Raw genomic sequence first — 21,553 nt, forward strand, 5'->3', positions numbered from 1 at the left:
AGGTACCATTACAGTATGGAGGAGATATGTGAGACAAAGGGGAAAAATTAAGAAAACAGGTGGTATAAAAAGCAAGGGAGGGAGGAAGGAAAAAAAAATAATACTGGAATAAAAGTGAAAAAGGGAATTATAGCTATGTGGTATTAAGATGGACAAAGGAAGGAAATGGATGTTTTGGAAAGCCAAGAAGGCAATGGGAAAGAAAAGATGGCAGGGAATGGAAAGAAGAGAAAGAGGAAATCGGGAACAAAAAGGTGGCGGAGACGAACATTTTAAATGGAGATAAAGGTATATCCTTCTTCTAGTTTCTTCAAAGAAGTCTTGACAGGCAGTTCCATTGAAAAGAATAGCAACTGAAAAACCCTAATCCAGAAAATGTGATAGCATTAAATGCTACTGCTGAGATTCTGACCACTCTGGGCTTAAAGACACCTAATATGCATACTGTGAGTGATTTCTAGCTCCCAGCTCTCTCTTCTTTTCTCTGCCCTTAAACACTGTGAAAAGATGGTCTTTCGGCCCATAGCAGTATGACTTTTCCTGCCAGCTGCTGCTTATTGCACCCTTCTCTCTCTCAATAATCTGTAAATATATGAAATGTTTTCTCCCCTCCTATTTCCTTTCTTCTGCTGAGGTAATGGAGTATCCTTAGAGGCTGATAACCATCAGCTAAGGAGCTGCAAGTTTCTACATATATTAATACACACTTCTAAATCTTGAGCAATTGATAGTTGCTTCTTTAATTTTGCAATTTCTGCTACTCAGCTAGTTGACATCCAAAATTGTTCCAGCCAGTCTTGAAAGTAAGCTATGCTCCAAATGCCTCCTTGAGCTGCAGTTGTTTTGGTTTGGTATCTACTTTATAAACATATGATGTAGTTTACTTTAGAGATTTAACAGATGATATGATATGATATCCTAGAATTTCTTACAGATTAAATGTTTTGGTCCCATGTGCAGAAGAGTATTCAGAAAATCCTTTATAGACCCTTAACAAATACCTTTTCTGGTCACTTTAAGCTCTGGTCCATGACAGCTGCTGGTGCAGGAGCTGATGGCCTGTAAAACACAGCTGGTTTGGGGCACAGGAGGAAGCATCATACTGGTCATACTGCCCTTGTGCTGGTTTCCAGCTTGTGAGCAGATGATAAACTTTCACGTAGCCTGCAGAAGTGTGGAGGGTGAACAGTGATTCAGAAAACTGGGAACCACTCTTCTAGTTTACTGTACTCCTGGGAAAGCTTCTCCAAGTACAGAAAATGTCCCACAGCGACACAACTCCAGGCACAGAAGACTTTCTCAGTCTACAGGTAACCACTGAGGACTGTACATTTGCAACATGCATAAAATCTGAGAGACATAAAATGGACCATAAATCTCCAATTAGGCTGCTCTAAGACTGGTATGGTAAGTGCTGGGCTTTATCTGGTGCCTCAGTAACTGTAACATGAAAGAAACACAGACAAGTATTTAACTGTGAGTGCAGTGAGGTAAAAAGTCATTAATGATGCCAGTCTCTCTACTGGGAAAGTAATACCTTTCAGTATCAGAGCTATGTTATATGCTAGATGCATACAAATGCTAATGGATATAAAGTGCCATACTTTTCTCAGTATGATCGTCACGTCCTAACAGGAATATATTCTAGTACTTTTAAACTCTTTGGTTAAAGAGTAAGACAGGGTAAGATGACAGACAGTAGTGTCCCTGCTTCCTCTGAGTTTCCTCTCCTGCTCCACATCTCCTTACTTCACTAACTGCACAAGTGATGGTCTAGGACACTGCTCCTTCTGCGGGAAGAGGATGCAGCTGAGCCAGAATGCCAATCTGACTCTGCTCTCCGATACTGTTTTTTATATAGAAGTATCTATATGTCTGAGAGAAGTGAGGTGGTCACAGCCAGTCCTGGTTGCGTTTCCAGCTTGCCAGAATAACTGCAGGCTCATTTTGCCTGGCCTGTTCAAAGGCGAGGCAAGCATATAGTGTTGCAAGGTGTTTAGAGGAACACTGGTTATCAGCAGTTTTGGTCCAGTCCAAGACGGTGATAAAAGGAATCACAAAGCTATATTTGAACATGGTGAAAAATTTTAAGTTTGTCAGGGAGCTCCATTTCTCCACAGCCTGTCTCTGCAGTCAGGCGTGACACAGGTACCTTTGCCAAGTGATTGATGCTTCTACAAACTGGGTTGTAGTGTTAGTAAGAAACCTAAGTATTTAGAGGGAGTATGAGGTCTAGCAAACACTAAAGGATGAGAGTAGTGTGCTGTTTGCTGCCAGGGCAACTACAGTTAGATCTTTGAAGCAGATAGTTTATGTTGCTTCATCTCTCCTTAAATTACTGAAATATGGAATGTAAAGAAATAAAATCATTCCACTTGGAGCCTCTGCTTTTTTTCTACAAATTGAGACCATCTAGTTTTGTACATTCAGATTTTAAATTAGATAACACTGGTTCAGTTGTTAATGAAATCCTCAGAGTTTTCTTTCTTTATGGTGTTCCCTGTGGAGTCACTCAGGTGGGAGCAGAATACCTTGATTTAGCTGAAGGCTGTACAGATCATTCCAGATGGCTGAGTGTGCATATAATGGGGAATTAACTCTGCAGACATGGAAGTCTGTACACAGAATCAGCCTGTTCTATTCCATGGGTTTCCTTGCGGATAGGAAATCTCAACTTTCTTAAGAATTGTCACCTTTAGAGGGGTTTCTAGGTGAATATTATCACTTATGCTAATGGTCTCCCAAACTAATCAGCCTTGGGAAAGCTGGCCTGCTCTAATGACAAGTGTACTGGTATTTTTAGTGTCCCATGGCAGGTCTTCTAAGGTCAGACAGGTCTTCTTTTCTGATGAGGCTAAAAAACCAAAGATGAGTGATTGCTCTCTAAATTAAGCTGCAAGAGGAGTCCTCCAGGATGCAGCTCGGGGTGTCTGTGACCTGAGGCCAAAAGATGCTCTTGTACTTCATGTGTGGGCAGAGCTACTTTTCGTGCTGGAAATGCAGATGCTATGACACAGCCTACTGTTACTGGGGCTGCTAGTTTGTTATTCATTTGTTTTTCTGTGTTTGAAGATGGTAATTTCCACTGAGTATGCGTGGAGATGTTCGTGTGCTCTTTTGTTCATGCTCTTTGGTTGAACAAAATCTCTGTAAAACAAAACTAATAAAACTAAAAACCACTGGATAGTATGTTCCATTCATCTTGACATGAGTTTCCTGCAGTTGCCGTGTAAAGTTCAGTTGCCTTTCCCTGGAAAAATGTATGAAAGCATAACTCTCATCTGCTTTGCACAGCTATTATATATTTCCTTGCTTTTTTTGTTGAATTTAGGGTACTGCCAGGCGCACTAGTAGTCCTGGGTAACGCTTGTAGCCATAGGCATTGACCTCAAGATCTCTGCTAACCCCTGCAAATGTCCACCTCCTCCTCCCCTGCCGTCCCCTCACACACAATCGGGTGCTGCTGCTCCGTGCCCCTCACTCACCTCCCCTACCTACAGCTCTCCTCTGCAAACCAAAGACCCGACCCCGTGCCCACGCCTGGGCCTTCTTCCCCCGGGAAGAAGAGACGGGAGCAGCTCCGGAGGAGCTGGGACCCCACGGTCCACGCAGTAACCGTCAGGTGGTGGGGGTGGCCCTTCCCGGGGGGTTACTGTGTGGCGCAGGGCGGTGGGTTCGGGTTCCCCCACCTACAGGGAGGCCTTGACCCAAGCGGACAGGCGGGTGCCTGCACGCAGGCAGGTCACTGGTAGATATTTACACACAGAGAGGGTTTTTCCAGGGCTCGGTTTGCCCCCCCACAGGAGCTGCCGCCGCTCTCTGCTCAGGGCCGTGCCCATGCCGCAGGTGGGGAAGAGCTGGGTTTGAAGGAGCAGGCTCCAGCCGTGGCGCTTCTCCTCGGCTTGGCAGGGCGGGCCGGGACACTGCTCACCACAGAAAATGGCGGCAGCCGTGGCAGGGCCCAAGGAGCGAGGCCAGGCTGGGAGAGGTTCCCAGCCAGAGGAAGGTACCGCATCCCTTTTGGCTGTTGCGCTTGCCCCGTGAGATCCTTCCCCGGAGCAGTCATCCTTGGCGTTTTACCGACTTCGGCAATGGGAGGGGAGTCCTTTACTTATAGAGATGAGATGGGTGGGGCCTCAGGTCATTTTATAAAATAACTTGTCATTGACTCCTACAGGAGTAAATCCTGCAAACATGTCTCAGGAAGTGCTGCCCGTGGAGGTGCCAGAAACGCTCTATTACTTGAATCCAGGGAAGACCATGATGCTGTCAAATGCAAAAGCACTACAGGTAAGAAAACGGCTTTAAAAATTTGCTTAAAGGTCCACTGCATTTGACGTGCGTGTGACAGTGAACAAAATCCTGCTTTGTGAGTGTGTTTGTATACAAACTACTGTACAAACTTACTGTCTGATGGGACTGGGCGGCAATGTCTCTGCCTGAAGGACTTTAAGGTGACATGTTGTTTTTGTGGCCATCCGTGGCAAAATTCCTCCTGACTCCGCTGGAGCCAAAGATCTCAGCTTCATAGGCAAAATGAGAGAAGTCAGCGTAGCAAGGGAACAGAAAAAGAAGAGAAAGTTGAAAAAATGAACAGGGAAGGGAACAATTTTATGGGACTGAATTACCAGCCTGAATCCAGACCCAGATTTAAAGAATCTTTTTTCTTCCATAATTAAATGCTACTTTTATTAAAAACTTAATATTTCTGTATCAATAGCAAAATTTTGACACGCATATTAATGTGACAACCCCATTTTATGTTATTGGAAAAGGGATAAGGACAGGATAAAGACTAAGGATAGGGAATTGAATTTTATTTCCACATTCCCATTTTTGTTCTGAATTTTCCATTTTGCTTTGCATTCTCTGGGTCATTTCAAGATTTGCATTTAATTTTAACTGTAGTATGTTATACATTGTTCTTGTGCTCTTTGACTGGATGAAGGCACATTGTTTCAGGAAGTACTCTGGAAAGAGAAACAGAATACTTTTGACATTTTTTATAGGTACTGTCCTTTAATGGTGTTTTCCTACAAAGCATTTCAAAAGGGGGCACCCTATGTTGTAGAAGTATTTTGGAACTTCTGTTTCCTGAAAAAATTGAAATGTTACATTTAAAATTTTGCAATTGCAATGTGTTTCATGCTCTGGGCTCAAACCCAGAGAAGAGATTCTGGGATTTTTTAAATTGGGATTTAATACTCCTGAGAGCAGGAGCAGATTGTCAAAAGATCGCATTTGAAACAAAAAGCAAACCTTTATTCTCAGAATAAATGCAGAAGCACCTTTTGGGTATCTCACAGCTGAAATGGCTCTTTCTTCATTGACTTGTTGAAAGGGTACCCCTGACATGGATTTTGTACCAGCGTGTGCCAAATCACACGGTGGTCTGTTCGTTATGCTGAGCGCTGTGACACAGCTGGGTGTAATCAACAGCTGTTCTAACTGGGGTTTCAGCATAAGTTATTGCAAGTAGGAATTAATTATCTACCCTGATAATCCCACTGTTGTTGTTTTAATGTTATAATTTATCATACTTTCTTTCTTCAGGATGAAGACTCAGACATTGATTCTTTGGGACGTGGTGAACCGCAAGAAGAAAATGAAGAAAGTACTGTACCAGACAAAGGTGATTTCAAGGTATTATGAGCAAGAGAATTTCAAACCAAAGTGGGCTGTGAGTTTTGTTTTGCTCAAAAAGGGAGAAGGCTCAGGTAGATAAATAATGATGGCAGCAGTTTGAATGTTACAAGGGAAACACCCTTAAGTTTATCATTTGGATCATTTTGTTCTACTTATGTTTATGATTTTCTGAATTTCTTGTTGTATTTCTCTGTTATGTTTTATTGGGAGCATGGAGAATATCTACTGGTTTAATCCCTCAGTTACTTGTGAAAAAAATCCATTAGAGGGCTTGCTGTTCCACAATGCTTTTTGTAACTAGAAGGGCCAAAAGTAACAGTGATGCATGTTCTGCTGTAATGGCTTTGGCAGTGCAATCTCTATCCTAACAATTTATGGGCAAGTCCTGCATTATTGAACCCTCATTTTTCACCACTTCTGTGCTCCATCAGAAAAAAACTGTAATGGGGGATTCTGTGAAAGGAGTGATGCTTGCATGTGTCAGCGCTGTTTCTTGTATTAGAAGACCAGTCATAGGTTTATTCTTGTTAGAAATTACTGATTTTGGTAGGGGTTCTCATTCTGCTACTTTGCTATCTGTGCCGTAAGTACAGGCATTGTTTCCTATCTGTCAGGATTACAGAAGTTAAATGTGACTCATACAACAATGTTGTCCCAAGAAGTGTCTGCTTCTGAGGCAGATACTTCTATGGAAATTTGCATTATAAACCATGCAGACAAGTCGTACTGAGACAAAATGAAGCTGAAAAGGAGCTTTATCTGGAAGTTGAAGTAATACTGTAAACAGGCAGACAGGTGAGCTTTGTGATAAGCTAATTAACAAGTAGTCCTGGTACAATTTAGGCACTGAGAAATTAGAACAAATTCTTATTCACATTCACAGTATTTTTACTTTTTCACATACATTTTTCAAAGTTTAACTTTTGTGTTTGCCCAGTATTAGGATTTTTATTAAAAAAAAAAAAAATCAGTGGCATTAGAAGATTATACTGTATTTTCTCATGATATATTCTATCAGTCTTGGGTCTTTGTGGCATTTCATCCTGCAAATTTTTAGCTTAAAATGTCTGGTATCTCCAGCTTGTGGAGATAATGAAATTCTGGACCATGTATAGGGTGAAGAATTTTGTAGATAGTAAAAACAGGCTGAAAACCAACTAATTGATCAGTCTTTGGTATAATATCTGCTCCTTACAAGGGGTTAGGAACCTAAAATCATGATGAGAAAAAACAAAAAGATTTGAACTCCTGGGTTATAATTACCTATGATAATTATACATATGACAGGTAACTTCTTGTCTCCATTTCTTAATCCCACACAGTGATGTGTTTGTTTTTACATTATCTGCTCAGGATAGAGGCTTAGATCAAAGACATTTAAGGGTCGTGAAATTTCAGGGGGGTAGGTGTGATGGTAGTGGACCAAGAGAATCATCTTATGTGTATGGGACCATAACCTTCTTCTAGGCCACTATATTGCCCCTGTCTCTCACCGAAGGATTATTTTTCACATTTCAAAATTCCAAAAATTCATGACAATCCATTGCTGATGGACTGAGTTGTCTTTCTTGCATCTGGTTACATAGTCAGTTTTTTCGTCTTTGATCAGAACATAGCACTCTATCCTATGCACGTGCATGATCATGACTTCATTACTACAGCATATCCTGTGTTTATGTGAAGGATGCTCTCATCTTTTGCTCAGTTTTTCTCAAATGTAAATTTTTCATCACTGAAACTACCAGAAGACTTACAGATGAAGGTCTCTGCTAAGAGGGATCATCTGTTAGAAACATACCGCAGCATATCCCAGCAACTGCATGTGCCTTTACACCAACATGCTGGTTTAATTTGCATTAAGAAATCTGTATTATTCAGGCCTTGGCTGGTACTTTGCCCCATGCTAAACAGCAAGCAGAGCCAGCTCTGGTATTTCAGACATCAGTGCTTATATTAAATTATTTAAGGATTGCAGCAGGTCTCATACAATAATTAGTGTGAGGGAATGGGAGGGGAAAAAATGGACGCATAGTTCTAAATTCAGCATGAGCCATGTCTTAACAGGTTAAGATGCCTCATACCTCAGGTCAAGTGGTACCTCATTTACCTGCCAAGCAAAAGCTCCTTGTTCTTGCAGGGTTTGTGCAGCTGGGAGAACCACAGCCCTTTAACAGAAGAGGGGCAGGTTAAACTCTCACCTTTGTGCAGAGCAGGAGCTCTGGCTTCTGCTGGGTTTTGGAAGCTGGAAGCAGCTCCTGAGATCATGAGAAGAGTGGGGACCTGCCACACTGCATGGTGAGGTTAGGAGGAGGTTGCAGCTGCTGCCTCTGATATAGGTGGGACTCCGTCACGTGAACCAGGAGCTGAGACAGGCAGGAGGGCTGGGTCTCTGCTGGTGCCAGGCATGGGGTCCCTGTCTTCCACAAGGGCAGGAGCTTGCTGTTGGGAGCAGCTCCAGCCCTAGGCTCAGCAGCAACTGGAAAGGAAGGAGGCAACAACCCCTGAGCCACCCCCAGCCCCATGGTGCTTGCAGGAATGTGGTACCAGTAGTGGCTCTGCTCAGCTGCAGAAGCTGTTCTGAGCCCAAGTACCTCCCCTGCCACCCCAAGTGGTGGTATGGGGATGCCTGAAATACAGACTGCTGAAATGACAAGTTCCAGCGTGCCTCCCACTTCAAAAATGAACCTTGCAAAGTCAAAGGAGGCCACTTCCCATCAGCTTGTAACTTTGAAATATGGTTTCTCTTATCCATATTTGACATAAAAAATGTAAAACATCTGTGTCTGAGATAGACCTCTAGATTCCCTAGAGAATCAGTAGTCAGAAATAGAGATTTTCGGACTGTGATGCATGTCCTGTGGTAATGTCCACCTTAGAATGAGACTCCAGAAATGCCTAACAGCTGTCAGGTGTAAACACCTATTTTACAGCTATCTGGAATTAGGTGTGATGAGTCTCAACCCTCAGATGGTTAATGCTCAGTCTAGTTTCTTTCTCTCATATTTGTTCTGGTTGGGAAGGGCAAAGCAGTGTAAGAGGGCTCTGTCTTTTCATGGATGGACTATCCTATTCCCCTGGCTACAGTTCTATATATGGAAATAATTTTGAACATGCAGTTGAATGCTCTGTGTTTTCAAATGGGCCTATTTTTCAAAATCAGAAAAATCTGGTTGTTAACCATCTGGAAACACTAAAAGATGGAGGACAATGTTAACAGTACTGGAAGGGCTATGCCACTAGCCTGCGTTATCAGTCAAATAATAAATCTCTGCGGAAGTTGGGGTCACTGTGCTTTGAGAGTATCCATGTTGTGTTGATCAATATTTGAAGTTCTGCTTTTTGGAAATGTGTTTCAAGCACAGTATCATGTGCACAGTCTTATTCCTTGAAAGTGTTCCGAGTCCCTTGGCAGGTATGTGTATGAGGAAGCAATGATCTGAAGGACACAATTCTTGTGGTCTTGCATATACCTGTCATGCTCCTGTGGACACAGATAAACTCCTGCTGAAACCAGGGTTACTGTGGCCATATGCATGAAAGGGGTGTTTCCATCCAGCTGTGGGAGTTTTTAGTTCACTGATATCCAACCAAGACTTCTGCTAATTCTGGTGAAAAAGTGGTCTGATTAGAAGAAGTTATGTTACTAATAAAAAACATGAAACACATGGCTTGTGAAAAGCAGCCGGTGGCAGCAGTGGTCCTCAGCACCCCGCAGCCCCCCAGCTGTGTATGGAGGTGCCACAGCCCCAGCACCGGGAGGAGGTGAAGGAAGGAAGGAATTGGAGTGGCTGCTTTTCCAACATGGAGCCCAGGTTTGTCGAGAACAAGGAAGAGCTTCAGAGACATGGCCAAATGCAGCAGCCAACCGCCCTCAGAGCAGGCAATGTGCCACAGTGGGGTCCCCTGGCACATCCCACAGCAGTGGGAAATAGGCTTTAGCAAGCAGGCGTAGGGCTTGGCTGAGTGATATTCACAGCCTGAAGCATCTGTACCAATTACAACTGTAAAAAACTTGAGGATACACATTCTCTAAGAAGACCTGACTCTCAGACAGCTCAAGATGGGCACTTCTTCACACACCACCACCTCTAGATGCACCGTCAGCAGCAAAGTATTTTAGTTCTTTTGATTTGGTTCCTGGCTACCATCTAGTTAAATTAGCACCTGGAGATGAAGAAAGGAATGCCCTGGTGACATCCTGTGAGTGATTTCATCTCAGCAGAATGTTTCTCCAGGCCAGGAATGCAGGGGGACCCAAGCCAAGGCAGGGAAGCTATCTTTGCCAGGAAAGGCTTGCTGTGCCAGTAGATGAAGTAGAAATGGATAGAGGCATTATTATTGGGTGACTGGAGGAAAAATGTGTGAGTGGAAGGGAAGCTCTTTTCATGGTTTTCATAGATAACACAATTTTTTTTCAGGTTGGTCTGTAAAAATGGCCTTTCTCAATGCTGAAAAACTAAACTGATTGTCCTCAAGGTATTTTTGAACCTCGTCTGGTCTTTGCAGGATGGCTTGTGGAATAGCATGCAGTGCAGTTGCACTGAAACAAGTAATGGTACCAGCACACTGTGGCACATAATTTTCTCTGCTTCCCCATCACAGTTTTTCATCCAACATGACAAAGGCCACCTCCTCACGAGAGCAGATGGAAGGCATTCCACACTTCATGTAGAAAAGCAACAGCTGAGCACCTGCTGGGAGGACAGCTGCTTTTTCGTGATGATACAGTTTTCATCACACACACTGAAGATGAATTTCAGGATCTCCGCATTATTTTTCTGTTAGTTTATGATTGCTTTGGAATAAATACCAATCTAAAAAGAGCAACAATCAAGACTGAGAATGTGTTGGCTGCTCCTGGAGGTTCAGGAGTAAATTCTCCACTCTGGATCAGTGTTGTTGGGTGACTGCTTTCTGTTTTGGGAAGGCAGCTACAATATTCTGCTACCTGATTGAACATCTATGGTAAAAAAAGGAGCTAACACTGAAAACCAAAATATGCATTGACCCAACACACATTTGACTGTACTGTTGAGGAATTGCGAGACTGGGGTAGTCTACAGTAGGCATGACAGAGTGGTGAATGTCCGTACCATTGATATCACATGCTGGGAAGATGCTGCTAGCAATAGCCCCTGCTGGAAGAGTCTGTTAGATGACGAAGCCTAGAAGCTGAAGAAAGGTACTGAAAGTAAAGCAAGTAAAAAAAGGTAAGGAAGAATAGCCATCCTCTCGTCTCATTGACTCTTGTCTTATTAAGAAGTATGGTCATTTTCGAGCTCCACAGCCACTTGTGATGTATTATACAGCTAAACTAGTGGAGTAATTTACAGCAGTGCTTTTCAAGATGGATGCATGCCACACATACCTACATCTGGATATAAGTGTGACTTTAAAGAGTGCTGGGATAGACCTACAGAGGTACAAATCTGCCAGGAATGCAGACAGCCTGCATCACCAGAGCACTCATGACAGAGAAATTTCTGTTTTCAAATTCTTACTCTCCCGGGTGGGAGAAAGTTGGAATCATTCACATGACAGAGGAATCCTCTACTTCCACAAAGATGGTAACTTGGTGCCAAGTATCATACCATGTTATTCTTTTTTACAGGAAGTGGTGGAAAATTGGAAGAAGAGACTATGAGGTCTGCTCTGCATTTGATGGAGCTGTTGTTTGGAAAATCCCAGTAAAGCTTCATTTCCCTGGGAGTACAGAGAAACTAGCAGTGTACATCCTGCTCGTGTACTGGCACCACAGTGTGCTAGATTGCATGCAGCTGTGTAATACACGTGTGTACGTGAAGCACACAAGCACAATTTGGGAAGCACTGAACTGAAGACAAGCCAACAGATTGACAATCAATGAAACAAAACATTCACAGAGTGACTACATCAGTCTTGATTTTATCAAAAGCAAAGCTACAATGTGACAGCGCTAAATGCTGAGGAAACCTCTCTGTATGTGGAACACCATGACGTAGCAGCAGCCTTTTTTTTTTTGTTAAAGGGATCATAATAGGTTTTAAGTAAACAGAATAACAGAGCTTCTATCCTTCGCTTTATGCATGCATAGCTGCTATTTTCTTTGTTTGTGTAACTAGACCCTAGTACATCATGTTATGGTTGTCACAGTTGCTATTTAAATACATTTCTTTTGTTTAATATGTTACTGGAATTAATTAAAATAGCAAATCCTCCTGGGAGCAGTAGAATTAGCAAGGCCTGATCACCGGGTGATTTCTGCTCTCCCTGTTGTCTTTGCTACCCCCACCGGCAGGAGCCGGGGGCTGCCAGGACGGCTAATGCTTGGCTGCTGCCTCTTCCTCGAGTAACTGGCTGGTGGCATCTGCCTCTCCGCCAGTGTAAGCACAGGTCCTGATTTCTGTAGCTTCTGTGAAGCCACTGATTTTTTTGGTGAAACTTCAGTAAGTCTTTCTGTGAAAGCCGCATCACTGAGAATTGATCTCCCCATGCCAGATGGGGAAATTTGGCTAACACATTAGAAACTCATTACATGGGAACCAGGAGACAGGTGATCAGATGGCAGAAACCCTGTAATAATCATTAAAAAACCCCAACCCACCGCACTTCCTTAATGTCTCCTATCTAAGAATCTCAAACTGCTTTGCAAATATTGAATCCATTGGTTCTCACTCAAGCAATGCCATTTGCCTGAGGAAGCGTAGCTGGAGCTGATCCAGGAGCTAGCAGTGCCTTGCGCAATCTCTGGAGATAAATGGCTGCAAGAATTGCCCCGTGCTTATACAGATCCTCCTGAACAATGAGTTTCTGCCTTCTAGGGCATCTGCTGAGGTGCCCAAGCTCATTCCTAACATGTGAGTGTGGTGATCCACCTTTCCTAATTACCCACCTGAGAAGAAGGGTTAATTAACTGGGTGGAGAACTGTATTAATATGGTTATACTGTTTCTGAAATGTGAACCGGTGTCCTTATCCCTCCATCAGTTGTTGTTTGTAAATTTTGTAACTTCTGTTAGGCTTTTTCTCCTTTGAGAACACTTGAAATAGAAGGTGGATGGATTGCTGAGGGTGCATTTCATGAAGAAGTACTAAAAAAGGAAGAAAACTAAGAATTCTTGAGGCACATATAGGAGGGGTGAAAGCAGGAACCCTTTTTAAGACCTCAGCAAAAACATTTTAACATAACATGATGTGTTAGGAGAGAGAAAAGAGGATTTTAAACACACATTGAAAAAGTAATTTCTTGTGACAAAGGAGGCCTAATTGTCTTCCCATGTGAAAATAAGGTCCTTTTTGCTCTGTTCTCTTAAAAAAAAAAATTGGCAACATTACACATATTGTTTTAAGTGAGGTTCTTCCAGCTCTTTATCTGCCTTAACATCTATTTTGTCTGCTTGTTTATAGTCATTCTAGGAAGTCTCTGAAGTGCTATAGAAATAGAAGGATGCTCCTAAATGAGAGGAAATCAGTTGATAAAAATAACAGTTGTCGAAAAGAATGATTTGGAGGGCTCTGCTGTAACCACTTATGCAGGTGGAAATGTTTCTAGGAGTGTGAGGAAATGACCATGTGTCACAGCCAAAGGAAATGCCAATTTATTTATTGGCTTTGTCAGAGTAGCCTTCTGCCTATAGGTCTGAGCCAGCGACAGCTTTATGGAATGAACCAGCAGGAAATCACCTTCCTTAGACGAAGGAAATCACATTATCCTCTAAAAATAAATAGGAAGAGGTCCCTGCAGTCACAAAATATGGAGAGACTTGTTTTATAGAAGGTTGTGGCTGAGACATTCAAAGGGACCAAAGGTAGTTAAGCACTTTCAACCTTAAGGTTTTTTTGGAGGGGGATATTGTTCTTTATTTTTCCCCAATGGCAACCCCTACCTAATTTCTTCCCCCTAAATCCTCTGGAAACAATTCTCAGCCATTGATTTATCTCATAGTTGTGATTTACAAAAGCTCAGGTTATTGTTACTGTTTTTTCCTCTAAAATTGTAAAGGGAAAAAAGAGAAATCTATGTTTTTGAAGCAGAAGGGAAAACACCTCTCTGAGAGTGGTTCTTCAGGTTTATCCTGTGAGAGTCAGCAACAACAGATATTCTCCACAGTGCTCTTTTCAATGCAATGGGACCTCATGGGTGGTTACTAAGGGGATTGACTGTAACTTTGAGTAAGACTGCCAGTATTTTGACAACTCCATCACAGTGTTCGCCTCTGTTCAAGAGACTTATTGTAGCTATATTATAGAGCTGAAGTCTGCAGTTTCAGAGCAAGGGGGTTTGCAAGCATCTCACACACAGTATCAGTTGACAGGGTTTTATCCTTTTCTGTTCTGCTGTGATGAGCAATCCAGACTCTCAGAGTAACACAGCAAAAAGACAGTGCAATGTGTAAAATATTAAAATAAGACTTCTTTAATGCAGAAGCTTATGTTGCAGATTTTCACCTGCAGAATAGTGAGATGGTTGACACATTTTTTACTGACTGTATTATTGTTTTGTAGCATTTGTTTAGTTTGCTCATTTGATACTTTTTCCCACTCACTGAAGGCTTATTCATACTCTGTTTTGTACTGTTCTTCTCCAGATAGAATCCTCTCCCTGCTACCTGCTGACCGTAAGGATCATCCGAATGAAAAACCTCCAGCGAGTGGACACCTGTAAGTATCTCCATTCTTAGTGGTCTCTCAGGGTACAGGCAACAAGTTCTCTTTTATAATTGTATAGCAACCTTTTCCAAGTGTTTCTGAAATAACCCAGTGTTTATGTAAACTAATTGTTATAAACCAGGTCAGTCCTTGCTGCTGGTTCATTGAATGTTATTCTTGTGCTTTCTGGTTGGTTTTAAGACTTGAATGTGTTTTTGAGAATAAGAACTTTCTCCCAAAGAAAGGAGACTTTCTGACACAGGTAGATGAAAAAGACTGCATCCCTTATTCTCAAAAGCAAGGGGTAATTTTGCCTTTGGGTTGTAGCACCTTGGGAACTGTGGCTGGAAGGAGCAAACTTTTTCACCCCCCCTCCCCAGTCTTGGTTCTGACACAGATGAAATGAACAAGAAAAAACTTTCTAAAATCATTACCACCAGGCTAATGCCATTATTAATTACCCTGAAATGACTGTCAAAAAACGTGCTGACTGAGGGCTGGATGCCTTGTCCCTTCTAATGCTCTTGCAGCAGTCTTGCAGTTGTGCAAGAGTGTGAGTCACACGGCAGGAAAGTGGTGGGAAGTGAGGGAGCAGGAAAGGAAAATACCACTGTTTAGTTAAAGGACATGGACTATCCACATGTGCAGTGAGGAGAGGCATTTCACACAAAATAGACAAATTAACAGTTCATTTTGTTTGAATCAATACAGCTACATGACCACCTGTGAAAGGATGCTGAAACTAGCTTTAGGGTGACCGTGGAAGGGAAATGGTGTAATCCTGCTGTCTCTCTTGATTCTCCTGTTTCACTATGAGCGGCAGCGATCAGCACTATAGTTTCTTGCACAGGAAGAGCCAGGGAAGATGTTCTGAAAGACAAATATCTGGATTTACCATGCAGTACCTTTTCCATCTTACCCTGTGGTTGTCACGTGTATTTCTGGATGGTATATCATAGGACTTCCCTGTGTCACAGCTCTGAGTGAGGGATGTACTAGCCATATCCTAGGTCATATCATTGGGTCTCTGCACCTGCACCTCCCTCTTGGTCCATGGCTGTGGCACATATGTGATGATGCAATAACACAGATGGGTTTCATCAAGGACACATCTCAGATCTTCCGTGTGTCAGACAGCAAGACAAAATCACAAATAACTAGGTTGTAGAAAGAGATTGTGCAAGCAGAACTGAAGCAATGTTTTGCATTAAATACACAGCTGACTAGTTTGCCTGCATCTACTCATATAATTAAGGATTGTTTGATATGCCTTTTATCTTAAAGTACAGTTAAGATACAAGAATGACAAATCACATCAGTAGAACAGAGTACTTTGCCAGCCAAACAGCCAATAGTCATTGATCTCCAATGATAAACCTAAAGTCATGCAGTAGTCATACAGAATTACTTTAAAACCAATTAAAAATCAGTATCACTACTTCTAGGATCTCCAAACATATTCGAATACCTATTTTTGCAGTTTCAAAATTCTTCAGAGCATTATCTGCATAGAATTTCCCAGAATAAAAAAAAAAAAAGAAAGAAAATAACAAACAGCTATGCAGAATCAAACTGATGTTCATACAGTTCTCTGAGGGGGATGTACTTGGTAAGTCCACTGCAAAACCCTCTGACACTTGAGGAAATGGAGTAACAAAAGAAGCTGTAGAAAGGCACCAACTATGATGACAGATCTGAAAAAACTTTTACATCCAGAGGGACTAAATAGGCTACAGGCCTTAAGAGTGGAAGGGGAATTATTGAGGAGGACATGGAAGCTGTCTCTACAAAAAAGAATAAGATGAAGTGAATAATGAGTCATTTTTCACCATTTTCCACAATGTGAGAATAAAGGAGAACCCGATAATATTATCAAACAGGAAGTTTAAAATAAATAGGAGTACACAAGTAAACTGTGGAACTCATTTTCATGGGAATGTATGGTTGTTAAAATATATCTGTTTAAAAAGAAATTATTTGTGGAGCATAAGTCTAGCAAGGGTTATTAAATGCGGTACTCCCAATGCAAACTCTGGTTTGGGAACTCCTTACTCTGGCATTGCCTGAATGATGCAGGGTGATCAGCTGCAGTACTACTCTAGAATTAGCTTGTTTCTACTACTCTGGAGCAAGGTGTAGCAGGGCTATTACCTGGCAGTGAAATGATTAAGAATTTCTTTTTTAACATGAAAAAGCCTAATGTTTTTTCTTCTGTCTCATCCTTGGGAAAAAGCTAAACTCTTCCAGATGAGACTTTCCCAAAGTGCCCACTCCAAGACAGACATGCTTCCTGGAAATGCATAGACTGAATACTGGAATTTTACAAGTAGCTGGCAGTTGGAAGTGGTGTCTTAAGACAGAAGGAGAGCAGTCTTAAATATAGGTCTTAAATCAACTCTGTCTACAAATGAAATAAAGACAAGCAACTTCCTTTGCAAGGAAAAGGTGCAGATGAGAAACTGTTCCTCCTTCAGAGAGATAGTAATGTGCCTAAGCAAGGCAAAATGTACAAGGCAGCCAGACTGGTCAGGCTGACTAGACGTACCCTTACTGGGGAGACATTTGGTGTGAGCAGCCGATGTTTTCAATGTTAGCAGTCAGTCTCCTGGCAGCCTGCTGCAACATGCATCATCTGTGCAGTGCATTGTTTCTGCATTGTTTATGAAGAGAAGAGAAGAGAATATTTCAATTGGAACGGACCTACAACAATCATCTAGTCCAACTGCCTGACCAATTCAGGGCTGACCAAGTTAAAGCATATTATTAAGGGCATTAACCAAATGCCTCTTAAACACTCACAGGCTTGGGACATCAAGCACCTCTCTAGGAAGCCTGTTCCAGTGTTTGACCACCCTCTTGGTAAAGAAATTCTTCCTAATGTCCAGTCTAAACCTCCCCTGGTGCAGCTCTGAACCGTTCCCACATGTCCTGTCACTGGATACCAGGGAGAAGAGCTCAGCACCTCCCTCTCCACTTCGCCTCCTGAGGAAGCTGTAGAGAGCAGTGAGGTCGCCCCTCAGCCTCCTCTTCTCCAAACTAGACAAACCCAAAGTCCTCAGCCGCTCCTCACAGGACATGCCTTCCAGCACTTTCACCAGCTTTGTTAGTTACCTTTTGCAGTATGTGATATCTGATCATTTTATTGTTAAGAACTGTGTAAGAGAGAGTTTCAAGGTGCTGAAGTATTTTGTGTAACCTGCATGAAGAAACATTGCATTCCCCAGGCACACAGTACATCGCATTTTTGGCTGTAGCCATTTGAGATATACTTTAATTTACGTGCCTTTAAGAAATGAGATGGAATATTCTTCACTAACCTTCTCCCAGTGCATTTCTGGAGAGAGACTTGGTCCCTCTCTTCCTGAAGGTGGCATTTAGTTAAGAACCAATGTCTAATTCAATGAGCTCCTTCTGGAGGAAACTTCTGCCACCTCCTACAACAGGGGTAGTTCTGCAGCTGCTTTCACAAACCCTCACCATGAAAAACACTGAAGGTAAGGCAGAGATGGAGACTTTTTACAGTTGTTCTCAAAAGGTGGAGGAGGCTTCCATCAGACAGCAGATGAAGGTTAGTGTGTGTGTGCATGCACACATAAGCACAGGAAGGCTTGTTAATTGAGAAACTGAAGAAAGTGGCTGACTAGAAGAGGAAGTTCTCACTCTCTTCTTTTATACACAACATCGCTGTTTTCTGTAACTCATGCAAGAAACAACAGAAACCACCTCCTGTTCTAGGTCATCTTATGATATGTGCTTTTTCCCTCTCAGAAGGATATCTTGCAAAGAGCTACATTACATCAGGCACTTCTGCCTTTAAATAACTCATACTTGCTGTTGGTACCACGCAGTAACTTTTCCAGTGTCATGCAGCACCACTGACTTTGCCACATGAACAATTGGTTTGTCTCTTTCCCTACCCAGTAAGCCAGGCTGATTGCTACGTGTCGTTGTGGCTGCCGACTGCGACACGTGAAAAGTCCCGCACTAAAACTGTGAGAAACTCCAACAATCCTGTGTGGAACGAAACCTTCTACTTCAGGATCCAGAGTCAGGTCAAGGTAAGGAGCCAAAGCTGTCTGCTTGAAGCAGCCTGAAGATTTTGTGTGTGGTGGGTCCTATCTATCTCTTGAACTGTGCCCAGGAATTGTTTTAAGAAATGGCACATGATAAGGGACTGTTCAAGTTGTTTAACAGCAGAGATGACTGAGTTCCCATGCCTGTTCAATGGTGCTGTTTAGGAGGGCCTGAAACTGAGCTCAGTGTTGAAGTTTTAAGGAAACTACAGACTCATATGAATCAGTGCAAGATGGATACAGAATTTGGGAGTTAACTAAGCTGTTGTGTAGGTATAACCAATGTATTACTCATGTTACAGCAGTTAAACTGAATCAGGGAAGAATTAATATTTGATTTACAGTATGTTTTTCCAAAGGGGCATGATACTTCATTTCTCCACTTTTCTTCTCAGGCACATCCCCAACACTCCTTCTTCCCTAGAGCTAATGATGTCCAGACTGCAGAAACTATAAAAACCCCTTCTCCCTCTTTTTCCAGAATGTGCTGGAGCTGACGGTGTATGATGAGGATTTTGCTACTCCGGATGACCATCTCCTCTGTGCGCTCTTTGATACTGCTAAACTTCCAATTGAAAGAACAGTGCTCCTGTATTTTAAGCCCAGCCCGAAGGTGAGAGCAAAAAATAAAGCAACTAAGAAACCAATGGAGAGTTATACAACACTTTCAAAATCTTGGGGTGAGATTTCTGAATCCACCATGGATGACTTATCCCAATAATGGGTACATGAATTGCCATTCAAAATATAAACACAAAAAATGTGGTAAAAAATCTGGATTTGAGAGCCTGAGCCCTTCCTCCCAGTATTTTTATAAATTATTAACGAGCATATGACTGAAACAGTGCAGTAGGTAGGGGAGGGATCAGACTGTGAACAATCTCCGAGCAACACCAAGGCTGCACAGCCATTGCAGGGTGAATAATTTGTAATTTTTTTTCTTCCATGTAATTCATAGCCATTAACCCCTGTCCCTTTGATTGTATCTACTTTCACCCCAAAGGCAAAGCTGAAGTTGTCCCTGTGTGTATCCCAGCATTGTCCTCTGCAGTGATACCTCAGCTAGGGCTGAGCCTGCTGACTCGTCTATCAGAATTAGTGCAGTTTTGGAGCTCTGAATGACTGATTTACCCTGTTTCTCAGTTTCCCATCTATAAAATGGGAAAAAGAGTCTTGATTCCCTTTGAGATCTATGGATGAGATCAGTGAAATATCTCGCATGCAACTTCTTGCTACCATAGGCAGATTGCTTCTGGTACCCAAACTAGGTCACTCACAGCTAGCTCATACATATCAACACTGCCTTACAGGGGGTTGCATAACTGTAATTCTGAATCACTCAGTAATACCAGTCTCTGTTTATTATGTTAAAGTGATGGGTGGAAACTATCTTTAACTTCCAAGCTAATAGCAAGGACAGTAAGTCATGGCAGGACAGTGGCAGAAATAGTTAGGAGAAAAAGGTAGAATTCAGAAGAAAGAGCAAGTTGCAAATTGTCTTTCTGCAGCAGCTTCAGACTAAGAGATAGACGTACAGGTTGTTTTGATGATACCTTGAAGAAGGAAGGAGGTGAGGAAGGAATCATTAAACTATCTGGTTTGAAATGGTATTTCAGACCTTCCAGTCTGAAATGTTTATCACAGGCTGTGTATTGCAACTTCAATATTGCATACCAGGGACCTGGGTTTAGACAATGGAGAAAGCACTATGTAGCTACTTCATTTAATTTCTTGTTCTTGCTTTCAGGCCAAGGAGGAGCTAGAGGTTGAATTCAAATTGGAAGCCGCGTAAGTGATAAACAGATTATTTTAAAAATGCAAAAATCATTAAATGCTAAAACAAAGACATAGCATTAGAAGTCATGCTTTGTGGGATTTCTGTAAAAAAAGTGCCAGACTTCTCCTGCATCATTACTGCAGTCTCAGACACCCTGCTGATACCTCCAATCAGCTTGTTCTGTAGTTTAGTTGCTTTCAAAGACACACCTCCCAGCATTGACTCTTCTACCCACAATGTTGGATTTGTCTACCTAGGGACATTTCAGAAGACTTTCTGAGTGTGTGTGCATGAGCTTGTGTGTGCACGCATGTCTATCAATCTTTCCATGCCTGTTTCAGCTTATGCATTGGACAGACTCCTAATGTTGAACCAATAGGTTTCTAGTGTATCTCTGACTCCTTCAATTTTCCCTTGTAACACCGTTTTGGTCCTAGTAATTCTATTTTCTTTCTCTCAAACACAATGACAATGTGCAGGGCTTTTCCTTCAGCATGGTCAGCCTGCCATCCACATGAATCAGTATTTTTTTTTCTGTGTTGTCACAAGGTAAATAAGGCACGGCAGAAATAAAGTGACAGGCCTAAGGTCAGCCCTCGAACTAGTGGGGAGCCAAGACCAGAATTCAAGTCACTCCACACCATCTCCTGACTTCACCTGAATGATCTGGAAAGCTTTTTTTTTCTCCATGTAGCTGGTACCCACCGCCCTGTGCCCCTTTGATTGTATTTGCATACCATCAAATACATGGAATGGGGTTTCCCAACAGGGATATGCTGGCGTATTAGCATGTTACCACTGAAGTACGTGTACTTTACATGTTACAGGGAGGAGAAGAATTTGACTGCCTAGCCGCAGATTCCATTTTAGATGATTATGAGATTGCACTGCAAAAAAGTAGCCATGATACACATTGCTCAGCTTTGGTACAGAGGCAAGTCATCTCAGAGCAGTGCTCAGTCCAAGCAGCCATGGAAAGGAGTGTGTTACATATCTGCTGGGGTCCCTCTGGCCATCCTTCTTCTAAATGGGGAGAAAAGGCAACATCCTGGGCAGGGATGAGTAGGCATTTGTTTGATTTAAAAAAATCCTTGTTTTTCATTTTGTTTCCCAGTTCTGGTCCTCATGAAGCCATTGCTACCAATGGAGTCCTGGTGGTATGTGTCTTTTTCCCAAGAAATTTTCTATAAGTGTTTCATTAATATAAAGGGGAAGGAAGGGTGGGGGTTAGACAAGCCAGTAGGCCAGTTCTTTCTCTTTCTTCCCTCTTTTGTATTTAGATACTTTGAGAATGGGATATTTTTTTGCCCAGTTCATTGGTGATATCCTATTATTTCCCATTTGTCCTATATTTCGACACAACACACACATGTGTGCACACAGAGAGCTTTCCTCTGGTATCAGTATTCCTTCAAAAAATGTACTGCTGT

The 21,553-nt window shown here is 42.2% G+C and overlaps 1 protein-coding gene across 1 annotated transcript in view; it reads left to right on the forward strand.

Annotated features, from left to right (window-relative positions):
• Positions 1-4,095: 4,095 nt before the first annotated feature.
• The window catches only part of LOC142032243 (cytosolic phospholipase A2 epsilon-like), a 35,904-nt gene continuing 18,446 nt past the window's right edge, over positions 4,096-21,553 (forward strand). The window contains exons 1-7 of the mRNA XM_075030661.1: positions 4,096-4,290; positions 5,554-5,643; positions 14,213-14,285; positions 18,195-18,331; positions 18,828-18,959; positions 20,094-20,134; positions 21,238-21,280. Of these exons, the coding sequence (XP_074886762.1) occupies positions 4,195-4,290; positions 5,554-5,643; positions 14,213-14,285; positions 18,195-18,331; positions 18,828-18,959; positions 20,094-20,134; positions 21,238-21,280 (612 nt within the window). The 5' untranslated portion in view covers positions 4,096-4,194. The remainder of the gene's footprint in view (positions 4,291-5,553; positions 5,644-14,212; positions 14,286-18,194; positions 18,332-18,827; positions 18,960-20,093; positions 20,135-21,237; positions 21,281-21,553) is intronic.

Source organism: Buteo buteo, chromosome 6 (genome assembly GCF_964188355.1).
Source record: "Buteo buteo chromosome 6, bButBut1.hap1.1, whole genome shotgun sequence".
NCBI lineage: Eukaryota > Metazoa > Chordata > Aves > Accipitriformes > Accipitridae > Buteo > Buteo buteo.